Genomic DNA, 19,725 nt, shown 5'->3' on the forward strand with positions numbered 1-19,725 from the left:
TTATTGGAACCAAGGGGCTGATGGGCCAAAACTGTTAGGGAACCAGTGGGCTAGCTTGTTGCGATGTCCAAACTTGGGCTTTTGGTTTGTTTTTCTCCAAACAAGGAGCAAATAAGGAGCTTACTGCTTGGAAGTTTGCTTTTTCCAAAAGAAACCGCACAGCCATGAACTCTGTCCCTTTTCCTGGCAACATAGCAGGAGTTGTGGCAGGGGGGGGGGAGGGGAGAGAGAGCAAAGTGGGAATTTTTTAGCCATGTCTGAAAATGAGGGGTTTCAACCATGGTTCAACATGATGATGTGAACTTGACAGTATAGACGCTGTCTGTATTTTAGCAATCAAACCTATGGCTAGACTCTTGACGCTCCTTGTGGGAGGTGGCTCTTATTTCAGACCACCTTCTCAGATAAATCCCTTTCTCTGAATTTATTTATTTATTATTTCACAAAATTTAGACATGGCTTGATTATTTAAAAAAAAACAACCCACAACAACCCTTCAACGTAGTTTACAAAGGGAACAAAGCAATAAAATTATCACTAAAAACAGTAAAAAAAAAACTCTTATAAACATAAAAAAGATTAAAGCAGCAATAAATGAAAAACAGATTAAAACGTGTGTCAGCATTCTACATGTCTGCGCAGGTAGGTCTAAACAAAAATGTTTTTACCAGGCACTGGAAAGAGTGCATTGAAGGTGCCTTGCCTGATGTCAATAAGCAGGGAGTTCCAGACTATAGGTCTAGCAACACTAAAAGATTGATTTCTTGCAAATGTGGAACAGGCAGTGCCCGTAATAGTGCTAATGCCACAGATTGAAGCAGTCAGGGTAAGGCAGTCTCAGACAAACTGGTCCCAAGGTGCTAATGGCAATCTTTTTGTTAAGCCCCACTACCTGAATAAGGAAAGGTATGGGGTTTTCTGCCTTCTCCACCTGGACTTCCACCTTTCTCAGCTTAAAATGGAGGCCAACAATCCCCTCTTTTCTTCCCCTCCTTTCCAGGTCACGGGCAGCCTGCGCGCCCCCTTTCGCATTCCACCCCCGAGGCCTCGCAGTTGAGATGAGGAATTCAGACGAGCAAACGGCCACGACAGTTTTACAGCGCCTGCTGCAGGAGCAGCTGCGATATGGGAACCCAAACGACAGCCGCAACCTCCTCGCTTTGCACCACCAAGCTACGGGCAACGCACCCACTTTCGCCAGCAACGGGAGCCCAGGGGCTCCAAGCGAAGGGCTGAGCCCCCAGGACCACCAGGCCGGAGCCCATGTTGCCCGCCAGGAGCCCCAGGGCCAGGAAATACAAATGGACAACAGTGTCATGGAGAAGCAGCTCTCCCCAAGGCTCCAGAACAGTGAAGACCTCCCAACCTATGAGGAAGCGAAAGTCCAGTCCCAGTACTTCAGGGGCCAGCAGCACGCCAGCGTTGGGGCAGCATTTTATGTGACGGGGGTCTCCAACCAGAAGATGAGGACTGAGGGGCGCCCGACAGTCCAGCGTGTGAGCCCTGGGAAGGTCCACCAGGATGAAGGACTCAAGGACCTAAAGCAAGGGCACGTCCGCTCCCTGAGCGAGAGGCTGATGCAGCTGTCTCTGGCCACCAGTGGCGTGAAGGCCCACGCGCCCGTCACAAGCGCCCCGCTCTCCCCACTCTCCTCCCAGCAGACCAATGACTTCTACAAGAACTCTGTGACAGCTCCTCCCCAGCCAAATATGAAAGGGATGGAGCACAGGGGGCCTCCTCCTGAGTACCCCTACAAAAACATGCCCACCCCTCCGATGAGCTGTAAGCAGATGGACCCCGGGCATTTCTACAGCGACCACCGTCTGGGTCAGCAAGGCCGAGCTGACGGGCCACTGATGAGGTACCAGCATCCTCCTGAATATGGATCTTTCAGGTAAGCAGCCTGCCTTTCATGCACGAAACCAAAGAAAGGGAGCAAATCAGCCCAAGGTCCTCAAAGGGCCCAGAATGAGCTACTGTAAGCCCACAACAAACACAGGGCTTATGTTCCAAGGATAACACCTAAAGCTAAAATCGCTTATAATCAAGACACATTGGGTTCAGTGGTGAGCCGGATTGCCAAAGTCATTTTTCCTGGAACCCTGCACTCTGTCCACCCCCTTTTAATTTTTCTTGCAACACACATAACTGCTGATTGTGCACAAGTTAAATGCACATAAGTTGTGGGCTTACTGTATTTTGCTGGCGCTTTTGAGAATTTCTTCTTGGCTTTTTCCTTACCTGTCTGCACAAACCATCCTTGGGAACTTGTGGTATTTTCAGGTGATGTCTCGGTTTTGTACTTTGCTAATGGGAATCAAGAGAAAATAAGGAGCCTGCAGGATGCAGGCCAATGGCCCATCTAGTCCAGCATTCTGTTTTCACAGTGGCCAACCAGATTCTCAAGAGCCCTTTTCCTTACTGTGGTTTCCAGGAACTAGTATTCAGAAGCATTTCTGTCTCTGACACTGGAGGCAAAACATGGCCATCATGGTGGCCAGTAGCCATCCTGATGTGAAATTGGCTTTCCTTAAAAACAGCTGGAGGAACAAGAGGACTTCCTGATAGCTGCACCTGTCACTGAAAAGTGCTGTAGGCAGAAAGGGATGTGAGAGGCCTGACCCTTCCAGGATAGAGGTTACCAGAGTGGTAATTCTCCTGCTGGTGGTTTTGCATAGCAGTTACTGGGCCATCACTCAGGCTAGCAGCAGTCAGCTCAGTCAAGCTTCCCATTCACTTAGATCTGTGCATCAGGCCTTCTTGGTTGCTTCTATTGACTACCAGTGTAGATCTTGTGGCAACCAGAGACCGATATTTTGCTGGTGTTGCACATTTGTTACTCTGGCTCCCTGCTGGAGTATGTTTTAGAGTTTGTTAGAGACTGATATATATAAACAAACACTTGCTCATCTTTTTACCAGCCTCTTGAGTGACATGTTTTCTGTTTGGCATTGTTGCAGGGAGGTTACTATGGGACTGTTGTACAGCATTTGTGTTTTTTTGTGTACTACTGTTTCAGTGTGTTTTTTGTAAACCATCCTGGAATTTGATAACAAAGATCAGTTATATTTGTAAGTTAAGCAGATAACTAAAATAATAGACTGTAGAAAGTTGTGATAGTCAGAGCTGTTGCTCTGTCTATCTCAGTATGGTCTACACTGAGTGGCCGTGGTTCTCCTGGGTGTTGGGCATAAGATACCTAGGGATCCCATTGAGAATTGAACTTGGCACCTTCTTCATGCAGAGCAGACGCTGTACTGCTCAGTTAGCTATGGCTCCTGCTGTGGACGTCTGTGGCTTTCAAACTTACTTCCCCCAGGGCAGAAGTGCCACATCAATTTATTCACTGCAGAATGCTTGCCCATTGCAGAGGATTCGGGGAAATGTTCCAGGGTACCATCTTCCATGACTTCCAACTTTTGGTCTCCATGAACAGATACTACACTCTGCAGCAGGATGCTGTCAGCTCTCTGTGGCTGCTCTTGTGGTGTACTGCATGGTTGAGCAAGGGTTTCGTTGAATATAGTCTGAATTAGAACCTGGTGGTGTGTTCAGCAAGCCCAGCCCTCTCATTAGACAGTGTGAGGCAGATTCTCAGGGGCAGCTGCAGCTCATAGTTCTTGCTCCAGAGCCTCTAGCAACTCCCCTCTGTTGCCACATAGCCTCCTTTTGTCCCGCCACTGCAATTTGGCCTGGTGCCTCAGGGTTGGTGGAGGATGCTCTCCCATTGCTAGTGTTTAAGTAAGATCCATTTGCTAGTCCGGTGGGATTCCAGGACCTGGAAGAGAGCTCCATCTGGCCCAACCTTCAAACCTTTGAGAGCCAGTGTGGCGTAGTGGTTAAAGTTTTGGACTAGGACCTGGGAGGCCAGAGTACAAATCCCCACTTGGCCATGGAGCCCCGGTCACTGCCTCTTATAGCCTAACCTACCTCACAAGATTGTAGTGGGTGTTAAATGAGGAGGGGGATAAGCCATGTGTGCCACCTTTTGCTCGTTGGAGGAAAAAAGAAGGGATCTAAATGTGATATATAAATAAACTATCCTTTCTGTCTTCAAATCTTTATTGTTATGATCAATGTAAGAAGCACACAAAACATATTGTCCAGATATGCTGAGTAGGGTTTAAAATAAAACAATCAGTTCAGTCATTTGTTCATTGCATTTCCATCCTACCTTTTCCTCTTAAAGAGCTCAAGGTGTGGTGTGCATGGCTCTGTCCCTCATTTAATGAGATTCACGCCCAAGTGGGTAGGTGGGTGAGATTTGAGTCCTGGTCTCTTCCAGGTCCTCATCCCCACACTGGCTCTTGCCTTCTTGACAGCAAATAGAATCTCTAAGCATTCTACAGAAGAACAACGCATTAAAACACTGGACATGGGACAAAGTTGCAAGCATCTGTTTGTTTGTTTGTTTGTTTGTTTGTTTACAAAAATAATAATTCAAAATACAGTTAAAATTGACGATTGAGCTGAAATATAACTAAATTGCATTTCAGCATTCCACATATCTAGATAGGCTTGCCTAAACAAAAATTCTTCTAGCCTTCGCCAAAAGGAGTACAGGGAAGGCGCATGCCTGATGTCAGTTGTTGCCTTGACCGTGTACATCCCCCTTGGTATGTGTTCTTGGAGAGGCACTGAGATATCTCTGTCTGTCTGTCTCTCTCTTGTTGTATGGACGCATAGGCGTTTTCCTTCCACATTGGTTCCACACTTGCCTCACTTGCTGAGGGAAGAGTCTGGTGTTCTTGAGTCTATAGGATTCTTGCTGTGCTTTTGGCTCAGGCATTGATGATGGAGCGTTTTTTTTCCAAATCTGGTGCCTCCAAAGATTGGAAATGTAAGCCTAGGCTTACCGGCTGCTTTGTTTCACTGAAGAAACGTGTTCTCCCATCCAGGAGTGACTCCGTTACCTTCTACACTTCACGATACGACATGTGAGTTGTCCCAAATATCAACAAAAGTTCTGTGCATTTTTCAGATTGCAGGTAGACCATTGATGGGGTTTTGCTGGATGAATTCTGTGCTGCTTCTCTGTTTTAAGCTTTGGTTTGCATGCATGATTTAAAATTAGTTGTATAATACCTCTGAATAGAGATTGAAGAGCAGCAGGAAAGGACCCCCCCTCCCTTTCTGATTGTTGGTTGATGTATTCTAAATTTTGTCTTTGCAGAAAAGTTTGCATTGCAGAGGGGGTTCGACTGGATAATCCTTTGGGGGCCTTCCAACTCTTCAATTCTGTGACTCTATGGAATGAGAAATATGATTGCTGCCCAGCTTGGACCAGAATTTATTTATTTGTCCCAGTCAGCAAATTGTGTCCAATATTCTAGCCAGTGGGAATATTAAAAGAGTTTACCTGAGCACATGCAGAGTGCCTTTTCCTCCCATTGAGCAAGGGAGCCACCAGCTGCTACTGCTACTGCTACTGCTGCTGCGCTGACAGTCAGCTTTATTGAACACAGCCAAAGGCATTTCCAGTACAAAAATTATACAGTTTTTAAAGCAATGCATGAATTAAAGGAGATGCATGTTGCAGAAAATCACAGGACCACCATTAGTAGCCATGTGTGCTATCCAGCAAGGGTAACGAAACATTGTGTTAAGATTTATAATACATGATAATTCTTGACAGTGCAAGTTTAGCTACCGAATGTGTAATGTGTTTATCAGCTAGACATTCTGAATACAGCTGAAGAATAGGGGATAAATATCTCTCTTTGGGCTCCAAATGGAAAGGACAGAACAGCAAATTTTATTTCTTACGCAAATTTTATTCCTTAAGACTATATATAATCTTTATTCTCAATAATGAGAATAATATTATTATCCATAGGTGCATAATACTTTTATTTTTATAAATTTTTATTATTTGTAAAAGGAATATTTGTATAAGTTAATACTTTATTATTTCTTTGGACCTGTACTATAGCTTTGCACTTTTGTCCTTCCATGCTGCGGCACTTAATGGCTTAAATTTTTGATTCTTTGTTATGTCTGCACTTCGTTGCAATTATCAAATCAATAAAAGAAAAGCAGATATGCATGGAGATATGCATAATATTTTAGATCTGATTACAACTGAATATCCATATCCATTCTGCAACTGAGATTCCAAGGTGTCTCCTGTCCAAATATGCTGAGGGCATCTGCCAAAACCTAGGTTTTGTAAAAGCTCCGAGGAGCTGTGAATAGAAATAACGGCACCTTGAATGATTGATCTTGATTTTAGGTGTACCAGATGGGGGGGGGGAGCATCAACCACAGATGCTTTGTCTTGATTAACATCATGATCCAAAATCTAGTTCCTAAGAACATGGGGACTAAGATATTTCCGCATGGGGAGATTACAAATCCTTTGTCTATCTTTTATTTAGGGCTGCCATTTATCTGGGGGGGGGGGGATTTTGGATTCTGAGGTTTTCCGTAAAAGAAAAAAGCTCAACAACTTTTTTATTATTATTTTCATTAATTAGTTTATTTTATTTATTGCCTACCCATCATCCTAAGGTCCCAGGGGGGTTTGCAGTAGGAGTACTATTTAATAGATCTCTTACATGGAAGAACTTATTCTGCAGAATTTCCAGCTCAGATTTGGCTCCTATTCCCCAAGCTTATGCCCCACGTAACATTTGTGCTATGATTTTAGCCACAAAGATCTCAAGAGCAGTATCGATTAATTAGCCGCCTTTTGTATGGACCTGGCATGCAGTAATTTAATCGCACCCATAAGAGTTTCTCATCAAGTGGATCTGTTCAAGGGCATGCCCATCTAATGACCACCTGAACTTAGGTGCCTTCTTCCTAAGTCTAATGGCCTTAGTTTTCCTATTGTTTACTGCCAGCTGAGCTTCTTTTACAGAGTTGCCCAAATTTGGTTAATGTTCCTTTAAAGCCTGTTCTGTTCAAGGAGAGCAAGACCAGGTCATCAGCCCAAAGCATTTCAGACAACTCACGATTTCCAATTGAAGGGGGAAAGTAGGAAGGGGAAAGCCATACAATCATACCTCAGGTTGAATGTGCTTCGGGATGAGCGTGTTCGAGTTGCACTCCGCGGCAACCCGAAAGTAACGGAGTGTGTTACTTGCAGGTTTCACCGCTTGCGCATGCGCAGACGCTCAAAATGACGTCATGCGCAGAAGCACCGAAACGTGGCCCGCGCAAATGCGCGGACACGGGTTACGTTTGCTTCTAGATGTGAACGGGGCCCTGGAACGGATCCCATTCGCATCTAGAGGTACCACTGTACCTGGATTTAAATAGTTAATAGTTACTAGAAATTACGCCAAAATATAGCCTTGTTTCATTCCTTGCTTGATAAGAAATGCTCGTGATAAGGCAAATAATTCTCTTGATGTTGTAACTGAATAACCAGAGTATTATTTTATCAATGTTTATGCTATAATCACTCTCTGCTAAATCAAAGGCTGATGAACATGAAAAGTGGCTATAAAAATGAACTTGTTTGGATTGTTGGTGTGTTCACAAATTTGCTGATAAGTCTGGTCTACAGTACTCCTGCCCTGCTTGTTTTGCACAGATTTCCCATTCTTGTAACTTATTTAGTTAACTTATATAGTTTAGAGACTACATCTAAAAGACTGGTAGGTCTGTAGCTCCAAGGCTCTGAGCAATCACTTTTCTTAAGGATTGGATTTACGGGAACGCCATCTTGAAGGAAAGTGACCAGTTGTGTTGCTAAGTTTGCCAGAATTGGAGACCACCAACCAACAGCTAAAGTCATGTCTTCTGCTCTGCTCTGGAAGTCAGTCCTATGAATAATTGCCTAAACCAGATGCCTAACTCTGTGTGAGATCAGGCAGTGAGCCTTCCCGATGCACGGGGTCATCAGAGCTTGAGGCATTCAAACCCACAAAGATGAAAAACATCCTCTCTCCTGGTATGTAGTTGAGCAGCTTTGTAGAAGTCTAGGTCTACTTGCCAAGAAGGTGGTGTCTGGCTCTGAGGAGGGGAAAAAACGCTATTTCACATAGTGTATTTCAAAAGTGGTGAGCACTTTGCTCCTAGGTTCTTTTTTTGCGTAAAAACATAAGTTGGGTTTGTGCTAAGTCAGTAGTTCTGTCAGCGCAAATATTTCTCCTTGCACAGTGGAGCTATCCTACTTCTTCTCTCTTCCCCCCCCCCACCTCCTAAATCTATTCGGGGGTTCCTCCAGTCCTCTGGAGCCAGTGTGGCATAATGGTTAGGGTGTGGGACTGTGACCTGAGAGAGCAGGGTTCAAATCCCCACTCAGCCATGAAGCTCACTGGGTGACTTTGGGCCAGTCAGCATCTCTTGACCTAACCTACCTCACAGGGTTGTTGTGAGGATGAAATGAGGAGGAGGAGGAGAACTATCTACACCACCCTGAGCTCCTTGGAAGGTAAAGGGAGTATATAAATGTAATAAAGAAATAAATAAAATAATGATGCAGGGCAGGGAACATGAGACATAGAGAGGGAGATGCCTTGTTGTGCTAACAGTAGTCCTAGAGCCGATGGGACACTTTAGTTTAGTGGTTCCCCAAGTGGGCAATAGCACATACTCACACCCCAGGGAGTGCTAACTGGCAGGGAGGCGCTGGAGGTTTCAGTGACTGTCAGACTTCGAAAAACTGGTATCACCAGATCAAGTTCATCAGTTTTGTTAAATTAATTAAACTGAATAGTTTCAATTGCATTTTGAATAAATGTGCGATTAATCATTGCTGTTCTGAATTTTCATTGTGTTGTTACCTTCCTTAGTGGAATGTGCAAACTGCTATTCTGAATCATGCTTTTTATAGGGTAGGGGGCATTGGGGCTGAGTTTACAGAGCCAACATTCAAAAGCAGTTCAGGAAGCCTTTGGTTTCTTTCATGCAGGAAAATCAATCCCTGTGTTTTCCTAAATATTCTGCTTTTTGGTTCCTGTTTAGGACCCTTAAATCAGACCACCCTGTGACTCTCAGTGCTGGCTGGAGCTGATGGAGGTTGGAAGGCAACAACTTCAGGAGGGCCACAGGCTCCCCACCCTTCCTTTGATTATTCAAAGACCTGAACCTCTCATGTATTATTTAATCCTTACCCATCTCATCCCAATACAGTATTCTTATTTTTCTGCCCTAACCACCAGAAGACAGGGTGATTAATACATCCTGCACTTCATTTGCAAATAGCATCCCTATAGAATAGCATCCCTGTAATCACCAACTGCCTGCACTTTCTATAAACAATCAAAAGATATCGTTGATTCAAAAGGTTTTCTGTTAGGGTTTTAGTCTTGTTCTAAATGCACTTGCTGTTTTTAACTTGTTTAAATAACTTTGAGACGGTGGTTTAGAAACTGACAGATTGCTCATGATTATCATAATAAAATATACTACTACCACTACTATTGATGATAATAATGTCCTTTCCTAGAGGCTCATTTTCTACGGGAACTTCAACCAACAGACAGCCTTTTGGTGTTAAAGTATACAGTACAGTGGTGCCTCGCAAGACGAAAAGAATCCGTTCTGTGATTCTCTTCGTCTAGCGGTTTTTTCGTCTTGCGAAGCAAGCCCATTGACGGATTAGCGCTTTTAGTGGCTTTTAGCGGCTTATCTGCTGATTGGATCAGCTGATAAGCAGCTTAGCGGCTTAGAAAAAGGGGGGAGGGGGAAAAACCAGCAGGAACTCGCAAGACATTGCCGTCTTGCGAAGCAAGCCCATAGGAAATTCGTTTTGCGAAGCACCTCCAAAACAGAAAACTCTTTCGTCTAGCGGGTTTTCCGTCTTGCGAGGCATTCGTCTTGCGGGGCACCACTGTATTAGAGTTAGAGTTATTTCTTGTCTTGGGGCATTTTTTTCTGCATTGGGGTAGCGCAGTCTCCTCTACTCCCCATGGTCAGATTCACCATATTTTTATTTAAATCATAGCAATCAATTCTAAATCTGTCTCTGTGCTTATAAATCAGCATGCCGATTTAATGCGAAATCTGTATCTTCTGGTGATGCATTTCTTCCTTTTGGGCTGTGAATCCCGTTCTGCATATTTGAATTTAACTATTCACATGACTTCATTTCCCTCTTTTTAAGTTAGGAGAACTTTAGAATGCTTTGTTTGCCAGAAGCAGCTAAAATTCCACTTCTGTAATATGTACAGGGATTCCCCCCTCCCTTCTTTTTAACCTGAATAACCCCCATTGTGAAGACAGTTATAACAGAAAAACAATAAGAAGACTTAAACACATAGTTCCTAACTTGTAATTTGTGGAGGGAGACAATAGCAGCAGCAATGGGGGTGTGGAAGTGAGACTCGGATGGCAATTAATTAATTCAGATTATATTACAGAATGGAAGCAGGGCAGCAGCGGACTAAGAACACCTAAAACTTACAAATAAATTCGTTGCCCTCCAACCAAGAGCTCAGAGCAGCTGAGAGCACTTGTAGGCTGCATACTTTTTGCCATTCAGTTCATTTTCATTGTTGGTTATTACTGTACTAGAGGTTGTTTACAACCAAAATACTAAAAAAAACCCACCACCCCATATTGCCACCCTATAACTACAGTACAGTTGTATTTTATGCTGTGGTTTGGTTCCAGGGGTTCAATATGTGCACAAAAATGTGTACAGTTGTACCTTGGTTTTCAAACAGCTTGGTTCTCAAACGTTTTGGCTCCCGAACGCCGCAAACCCAGACGTGATTGTCCCAGTTTGCAAACTATTTTTGGAACCCAAATGTCTGACGCGGCTTCCGATTGGCTGCAGGAGCTTCCTGTAGCTAATTGGAAGCTGAGCTCTGGTTTTGGAAGTCAAAAGGGCTTCCGGAACATATTCCGTTCGGCTTCCAAGGTATGACTGTATACTCAAACCTCCTCCATATGAGCATCTCAGCTTTCCAGAGTGACTGTGCTGAGAGGGCCCTGCTAATTTGAAATCTCCTGGGATCTCAAGGCAGCCCTGTGAGATCTCATGAGTGCATCCCAGAACCAGTGTGACAAGGAGGGCCTTGTCCCCCGAAACAAAGCTGAGAGCTGAAAGGATATTTTTGCGCCAGGAAAACCTAGTGCAAAAAGAGCTTTGAAGCCCTCCACCTTTAACTTGCAGAATTTCAACCCGTCGGTCTTTAGCTGCGTATGATTGAAGTCACATTACTTCAGTGCCCATAAGATGTACACAAAACATAGCTAAAAGCGAACAGAATCCAGTAATTCATTTTGCATAGGGTACTTTGAAATAATACTGTGCTCACAAAATATCAGCAAATGTGAACGTTACTGTCCCGCAAAGCAACTCCTTAGCATTAATATTAATAATAATAATAATAATAATAAGTATCAGACTTCAGACTAAGAAGACAAAGCTTGCAAAATATGTAGGACAGGGTTCAACTGTTCAAGACAGCAATGAACTGCTAAGCTATTATGTATTTATATTTGGTTCAGGTCAAGCTGATCTTCTCTCGCCGATCTTGCCTAATAAACAGCTGGCTAGTGGTTGTTGTTCCTTCGGCCAATGGACAGGGCAAGACTGTCCTTTCGCCTCCTTTCTGCAGTCCCAGGCCATCTGTCACGGCTATGAATTCAGCAGGGTTGAGTTTGCATATAACACTTAATGTGGTTCCTGACAAATTTAAGGGGAAATACGGACCCTTTTCTCTTTGCTGAAACCACACCCACCTCTTCCTCGTTTACTGTTTGGAGGAGAAATTGAGCCAGTTGTGGTGTGGTAGCTGGAGTGTCGGACTAGGACCTGGGAGACCAGAGTTCAAATCACCAGTTGGCCACGAAGCTTACTGGGTGATCTTGGGCCAGTCACTACTTGTCAGCTGGACCTACCTTGCAGGGTTGCTCTGAGGATAAAATGGGGAGGAGAAAGACTATGCATGTCACCTTGAACTCCTTGGAGGAAAGGTGAGTTATAAATGAGATAATTAGATCAATAATGAATACAATAAACTGTGTCTCGTTCTCCCTCCCTTTTTGGGAGTTGGAGGAGTAGCTTCCATAGACCAGGCCAGGCACTATATGGTTTTGTGGAAGCCTTTATGTTTTTCTGACTAGAACCCTGTGATCCACTAACTTGAACCAGGTTCCACATAGTGGCTTTTACCTGATGCACTTTTATGTGATGTGTGTGCTTTGTGTGTGTGCAGGTGCAGAACATAGATTTAAGGACCAGGGTTCCTTTGGGCATTTGCTTAGCCCACAAATCATGACTAGGTCACAGAATCTGCTACTGCTGCTTAGTCTTTAGATGGTTTGGGCAGGATTTTTGTCAGTTGATCAGTCATTAATGGTTGAGGGTGTGGGGTTTGTTTAGCCTGGAGAAGAGAAAACTGATGTTCTAAGACATGATAGCCATATTCGATTATCTAAACGGCTGTCACATAGGAGATGGAGCCAGCTTGTTTTCTACTGCTACAGGGGGTAGGACACAAACCAGTGGCTTCAAGTTACAAGAAAGGAGATTCCAGCTAAACATCAGGAAGAACTTTCTGACAGTCAGAGCTATTTGATAGTGGGATGGACTTACCTTGGAAAGTAGTAGGCTCCTCTTCTTTGAAGGCTTTCAAGCAGAGGTTGGATGGCCATCTTGTTAAGAGATTCTTTAGCTAGATTCTTGCATTGTAGAGGGTACGACTGGATGATCTTGTGGTCTCTTCTGACTTTGCATCATTCTGTGATTTATTATCCCGTCACAGATCCAGAGCATACAAAGAATGGAAACGTTGAAGATTAATTAAAACATTTCCTTGTTTAAAATTCAGGATTATGCAAAATATAAGATATGCACATATTTAAAATACTATATGATATGGAAAATAAAAACATGAGATACAATTTGCAATTAACGTGAAAGTTTCATCTTCGGAGACCTTTCAGCTGAGAAGCAAACCTTGGTCATTAACGTTGTTATTCTTTTTATCCGCCAAGAAATATTCCATTCCTGGGTCTTGCCAGAGTGTTTCTTCATAAGGGACAAAAGCTTTTTGTTGCTTGGAGATCTGTTGGTAGATCCCAATCTACCTTCTGTCCTGTCCTGCCATATATAGTGGCCATCTTCATGTGTTCTAGTCGCATCTTGTGGTGTTAGGGATAATCCTTGTTAAAGGTACCTCCGTTGTTAATCCTCTTCTTGTTCTTAAGGGAAATTCAAATATATCTTTTTGTAGTGTTTATTTCCCAATAAACTGAGTCCCTTCCTCCAACTCCTTAGAATCTGCATCTCGGAGTGGCAGATGACTGTCATATCTCTCTGGCATGCATAGACGCGTGTAAATGGACATGCATGATCTCAGAATGTCAGATTGCTATTTGCTGTGGACTAGCATACCCAGTACCACCCGTCCCACCCTGCCTGGACAACTGTCTGTCCAGATAAGTAAATTTATTAGACAGATAGACAGTCTTTGAGTAGCATCTCTTCTAGACATAGAATCTCTATTGTGAGATTCAAACCCTCTTGCATGTGATTTTAAAAAATATTTTTAAAAGAACGAACTTAGCAGGGGGCATTTACCAGCACACATTGCTTCAAATCCCACGGTAGGACAGACTGTTCTGAGATAAAATTGAAACCCTCTTAGAATCATAGAGTTGGAAGGGACCCTGAGGATCATCTAGTCCAACCCCCTGCAGTGCAGGAATATGTAGCTGTCCCATGCAGGGATCAAACCTGCAACCTTGCTTTTATTAGCACCACACTCTTGTCAGCTCTAACCAACTGAGCTATCCTGTCTTGCAAGGTCTCTGTTCCCAATGCTGTTTAACATCTCCAAGGGCTTGCAAGGCCTCAGACTTGAATTCTGGTGCTTCACGAGGCACCGGAAGATGTATCAGGGGTCCAGCAATGTGGGTTCTCAGCACCCACAACAAATTTTTGTGGGTTCTCAGGCCCCTGGGGCCCCCTATGGTTGGCACCCCTGACCTGATCCAGCAGGGCTTTTCTTGTGTTAAGCAGACAACATGTTAGCAGGTGATTTCTGGTGTTGGTGACAGAGAGCATCTAACACGTGGGCTGATGTGAGCTGCTCTTGCTAACCAGTTTGTTACCAGGTGAAATTCAAGGTGGTGAGGCTCTGCTTTTAACCTAAGCATTGATTGCTGAAGGTGTGTCTTCTTCCATATGAGACCTTCCCATTCTTTAAGAACTTGCTTAGATTATTTTCTTTGTATGCTGGTGGTCATTGTGGAGAGGGCTTCCTTGATGGCGGCCTACAGATCACAGAACCAGTGACCTATTCATTCATTCATTCATTCATTCATAGCATTTCTACCCTGTTCATTAGCTGAAAGGGCTTCCAGAACTGCTGACGAAAATGAGTAGTAAGGCAGTCTTTGCCCTTAGGTTTACATTCTTAAAGTTAAGGTTCTTGTAATGGACAGCTGGTATGGAGAGTTCAGGTAGCAATTGAGGGAGCACGTATGTCTTTTTCCATACCCTAACGGAACAGCACCCAGCAGATTCAGGGCTGTGTCTCTTCAAAGGAAACTATAAACAAGCTTTTAATGTTTGCCACATCTTTGGGGAGAGGGAATGCTCATTGTCTCCTTTACATAGTTGTATTGATGTTTTCACTGCATATTTTTTTTAAATTATTATTCTCCATCTGGAGACCAGCAAGCAAAATATTTTTTACAAATAAATATAAATGCAGAATGCAGCAGGTAAGAAATTTTTGGGAGGTTCAGGCAGTGAACCTTAACATGAGAACAAAGGTTTTTGCAGTGGGGCACATTGATCACTCTTCTTTTCCCCTTTGGTGTGCTAGAAGGAATTTTCTTAAACCAGCCTCAAAAAAAATTATTTGCTTCTGAAATGGTTATGCTTTCAGGCTAATTTGTATTTGATGGAAGATTGATATACAGTAGCTGGGCCAAACAAGCATCTAATTCTCACTGAGGTTGTCAGTCAGTACCAACTAACTGTACCAATTCAGACTGCACATGAGGGCCCATGTGACTGACATTTCCTCCATGTCAGGAAAAAAGGACAAAGTCTCACACATTAAAAATGAGTTCTCTGGGTTGAAGGCTTTTTACCTGACAGTTAAATCGGCTATGATTAAATGGGCACAGGACATTGGTCATAATATCATGTTTGCTGACTGGGAATGGTTGTGGAACACCGGTATAAAATTTACGGCATGTAATGCCTTAAAGGAAAATATTATGAAAATGATTTACAGGTGGTACATGACCCCAGTCAAGCTAGCAAAGATTTACCATTTGCCTGACAATAAGTGTTGGAAATGTAAAGAATCTGAAGGTACCTTTTATCACCTTTGGTGGACGTGCCCAAAGATTAAGGCCTTCTGGGAAACGATATATAATGAAATGAAAAAGGTACTTAAATGTACTTTCCCTAAGAAACCAGAGGCCTTTCTCTTGGGCATTGTCAGCCAATTGGTGTTAAAGAGAGATAGAAATTTCTTTATGTATGCAACTACAGCAGCAAGAATTCTCATCGCAAAGTATTGGAAGACACAAGATCTACCCACCGTGGAAGAGTGGCAGGTGAAAGTGATGGACTATATGACATTGGCTGAAATGACTGGCAGAATCCGTGATCAGAGGAAAGAGACGGCGGAAGAGGACTGGAAGAAATTTAAAGTCTATCTTAAGAATTATTATAAAATTGAGGAATGTTAAAATGTCGAAGTGTTGAGAGAAAAAGGGATACAGTGACATAAGATTAAGTCAAAGAAAAGAGTAAGAGAATATATATTTGACAAAAATGGTTTAGAAGTTGCTGAAATAATCTAGCAAGTTGGGATGCAGAAAGGGGAGGTATGGGGAAGTCTGAGAAAGGAGGGTCATGGAAAAAAGGTCATGAAATTATACATGTTTGTTTGTCTTTTTATTTGTTTGTATTGTTTAAAAAATGTTGTAAAACCAATAAAAATTTTATAAAAAAAAGAAGGCTTTTTACCTGACCTGCTTCATACGTAGGAACCATTTTTGGTCGGGTACCATTCCATGGGCAGAACTATCACCTGCAATCTGAAGTAGCACAGTGCAGGTTCTAGGACAGACTACAATGCCCACCAGCCCCTGCAGGCCAGACTACAACTCCCACCAGCCCCTGCGGGCTGGACTACAACTCCCATCACCCCCTGCATCATATGGCCAGGCTGTAGAGGCCTTGACCGCACACCCATCTCTGTTCATATGACTTTGTCTCTTTGCCAGATCAGCCCAATGAGCCACTGGTGTTTGTTGGTCTTTGCAGGCAAAACCCAGAGCACCAGCTGCAGCAGAGGCCTCCTCACCACCACAGCCCAACGTCTTCACTCACCTCCTTGGGCTCCATGACGCTCCTGCAGTCGCTGCCTCCCTCCAGGGTATCTCCTTCCCAGCCTCCAAACACTCCTGTCCAAGGAGACCCTTTCTCCCAGCAACGGACCCAGCAGCTCTTTATGCCCAGCCATGTCCACCAGGGAGAGCTTTACCGGCTCTGCCAGCCTGTGGTTGGGCAGCCACAGCAGCATTTCCAGCAGCAGCAGCAGATGCAGATGCAAATGCAGCAGCAACATCATCAGCATCAGCAAGGGGACTCCTACTCGGCCCTCAGCAGGCCCCAGCCGACCCCTTCCCCATACCAGCAGATGCCTGTCGACCCTTTCGCCATTGTCTCCAGGGCCCAGCAGATGGTGGAGATCCTCTCTGATGAGAACAGAGCTTTGCGCCAGGAGCTGGAAGGATGCTATGAGAAAGTAGCCAGGCTCCAAAAGGTAAGAACTGGTGAAACCTCCCCATCCCACCCCCATTTAGTATTTCATTCTTAGGAGTGTAAGAGGTGCCCTTCAGACCGCTGCCCTTCCAAGTCCAGCATCCTGTTCTCACAGCGGCCAACCAGATGCCTGTATGGAATCCGCAGGCCAGGCCTGAGCACAAGAGCCCTCTCCTGTCCTGCAGTTTCCATCAACAGCATTGTTGCCTCTGACCGCGGAGGCCAAGCGCAGCCTCCATCATGGCTAGTAGCCCTTGATAGCTTTATCCTCCATTAATCTGCCCATTCCTCTTTCTAAGCCATCCAAGTTGTCAGCCATCACTGCCTCCCGTGGGAGGGAGTTCCACAGTTTAACTATGCACTGAGTGAAGAAGTACTTTCTTTTATCTGTCCAAAATTCTTCCAACATTCATCTTCATCAGATATCAGCAAGTTCTAGTTTTATGAGGCAGGGAGGAAAACGATTCTCTATCCATTTTCTCCAGGCCATGCATAATTTTATGAACTCCTATTGTTTGGCCTCTTACTCGCCTTTGCTCTGAAGTGAGAAGTCCCAAATGTTGCCACCTTTCCTCATAGGGGAGTGATGGCATTCCTTTCAGCACTTTGATTGCCCTTTTCTGAAGCCGGAGAACACCACAGTTGTTGTATGCAAGCATCTACTGGGAGCACCTTTTTATGTCTTGGTTTAGCCTGCATGTATACTGTTGGACCACATTTGCTTTTACGTACATCTGCTGCTGTCTTGCTTATGGCTTCAGAAGACCCTTGGCTGAGACCTGCTTTGTACAGAGAGAGTCCTGGCTTCAGCCCCCAGCAGCATCTCTAGAGAGGGCTGGGCAAGTCTGGCCTGAATCCTTGGAGAACAACTTCCGGTCAACGTGCATAACACTTGAGCCACGTTGACCAAGAAGGCAGCTTCCTATTGCACATGTCCTAGAAATTGTGGCTTTTGTGAGGGTGTTGAAACACCTCTCGTTGACCCACAAAACTTTGCATTCTTTGGAAAGGTGGAGGAGACTCATTTCATAGAATTGTAGAGTTGGAAGGGACCCTGGGGTCATCTAGTCCAAGCTTCTTGCAATGCAGAATCTCAGCTAAATCCTCCATGACAGATGGCTATCCAACCGCTGCTTAAAAATCTCCAAGGAAGGAGAGTCCACTACATTCTGAGGGAGTCTGTTTCACCATTGAGCAGCTCCTACCACTAGAAAGTTCTTCCTGATGTTTAGTCAGACTCTTGAAGCCATTGGTTCAGGTCCTACTCTCCGGAGCAGGAGAAAACAAGCTTGCTCCATCTTCCATGGGACACCCTTTTAGATGGCTTGTGGGCATCCAGTGAAGCTGAATGTTGGCAGATTCAGGGCAGACAAAAGAAAAGACTTCTACACAGCACAAGCTATGGAGCTTGCTCCCACAGGAGGCAGTGATGGACACCAAATTTGATGGCTTTAACAGAGATTTAGACAAATGGATGGAGGCAAGGGCAATTGATGGCTACTAGCCAGGGTGTCATGCTCTGCCCTCCACAGCTGGAGGCAGTAATGCTTCTGAATACCAGTTGCTGGAAAGCACAGAAGGGGAGAGGGCTCTTGCTTGTGGGCTTCCTTTTGAGGCATCTGGTCGACCACTGTGAGAACAGGATGCTGAACTAGATGGGCCATTGTTCTGATCCATTGGTCAACCTAACTCAGTATTGTCCACACTAACTGGCAGCAACTCTCCAGGATTTCAGACATGGGGTCTCTACCAGTCCTACCTGGAGATGCTGGGGCTTGAATCTGGGACCTTTTGCATGCAAAGCAGATGCTCTGATCATTGAGCTATGGCCCTCCTTCTCCCATCCAATTTTGTCAGGACCAGACCTGCTTGCTTCAGTACCAGAACAGTATCATGTGCCTGTGGCTCACTGAGTGAAAGGTGTTCTGTTTGCAGCATGGTTGTGATCTGCTTTCTTTTGCATGAGGTCTAGTCGTTCATTCCCCCACTACCACCACAAAGCCTATATATGTTCATGGTAAATACTGTTATATAGTGGATAGGTAGGTAGGTAGATAGATGATGATAGATAGATAGATATAGATAGATAGATAGATAGATAGATAGATAGATAGATAGATAGATGATGATAGATAGATAGATAGATAGATAGATGATAGATAGATAGATAGATAGATATAGATAGATAGATGATAGATAGATAGAGAGAGAGATGATAGATAGATAGATGATAGATAGATAGATAGATAGATGATAGATAGATAGATAGATATAGATGATAGAGATAGATAGATAGATAGATAGATGATAGATAGATAGATAGATAGATAGATAGATAGATAGATAGATAGATGATAGATAGATAGATAGATGATAGATAGATAGATAGATAGATAGATAGATAGATAGATAGATATAGATAGATAGATAGATGATAGAGATAGATAGATGATAGATAGATAGATAGATAGATAGATAGATAGATAGATAGATGATAGATAGAAAATGCATGCATAGTTTTCTTTTCTTGTTTGCTCCAGCTGGAAACAGAAATTCAGCAAGTTTCAGAAGCCTACAATAACCTGGAAAAGTCTTCCACAAAGCGGGAGACTCTGGAGAAGACCATGAGGAACAAGCTGGAAGGAGAGATACGAAGGCTGCATGACTTCAATAGAGACCTCAGAGGTAAATTTCTGTTTATACATGAGTTTAAAGCAGGCTTCCCTGGGTTTGGAGTTGCTGGGCTCTAGCTCCCATCAGCCCCTGCCAGCAAAGCCTATAGTCGAGGATGATAGGAGCTGCAGTCCAGGAACACATTATGCCAATGTTGTTTTCTTCTAGGTACAGGTGTTCCAGTTAGAGCCATGGCTACTGTGCAGGCTAATAAAAATCACCTTGGCCACTAAGACTACCAGCATTTCTCTAAACATATGGTTCCAGGAGTGCACACACAGGCATGAAAAAGACATTTAAAATACTCTACGTGTTAGCACTGATAGCTGATGACTGACTAATGTATGTAATTA

General features: G+C 43.9%; 1 protein-coding gene across 5 annotated transcripts in view; it reads left to right on the plus strand.

Moving 5' to 3' along the window:
- AMOT (angiomotin) overlaps positions 1 to 19,725 on the plus strand; it is a 71,953-nt gene that overhangs the window by 33,661 nt on the left and 18,567 nt on the right. For 4 of the 5 annotated variants that reach the window (XM_081178702.1, XM_081178701.1, XM_081178700.1 and 1 more), the window contains 3 exons: positions 1,001 to 1,894; positions 16,199 to 16,700; positions 19,240 to 19,384. In XM_081178702.1, the coding sequence (XP_081034828.1) occupies positions 1,059 to 1,894; positions 16,199 to 16,700; positions 19,240 to 19,384 (1,483 nt within the window). In that variant the 5' untranslated portion in view covers positions 1,001 to 1,058. Of the gene's footprint in view, positions 1 to 1,000; positions 1,895 to 11,620; positions 11,878 to 16,198; positions 16,701 to 19,239; positions 19,385 to 19,725 lie in introns of those variants that run through there. The other variant, XM_081178704.1, reaches the window with a different exon arrangement.

Source organism: Podarcis bocagei (assembly GCF_964188305.1).
Source record: "Podarcis bocagei genome assembly, chromosome: Z".
Taxonomy (NCBI): domain Eukaryota; kingdom Metazoa; phylum Chordata; class Lepidosauria; order Squamata; family Lacertidae; genus Podarcis; species Podarcis bocagei.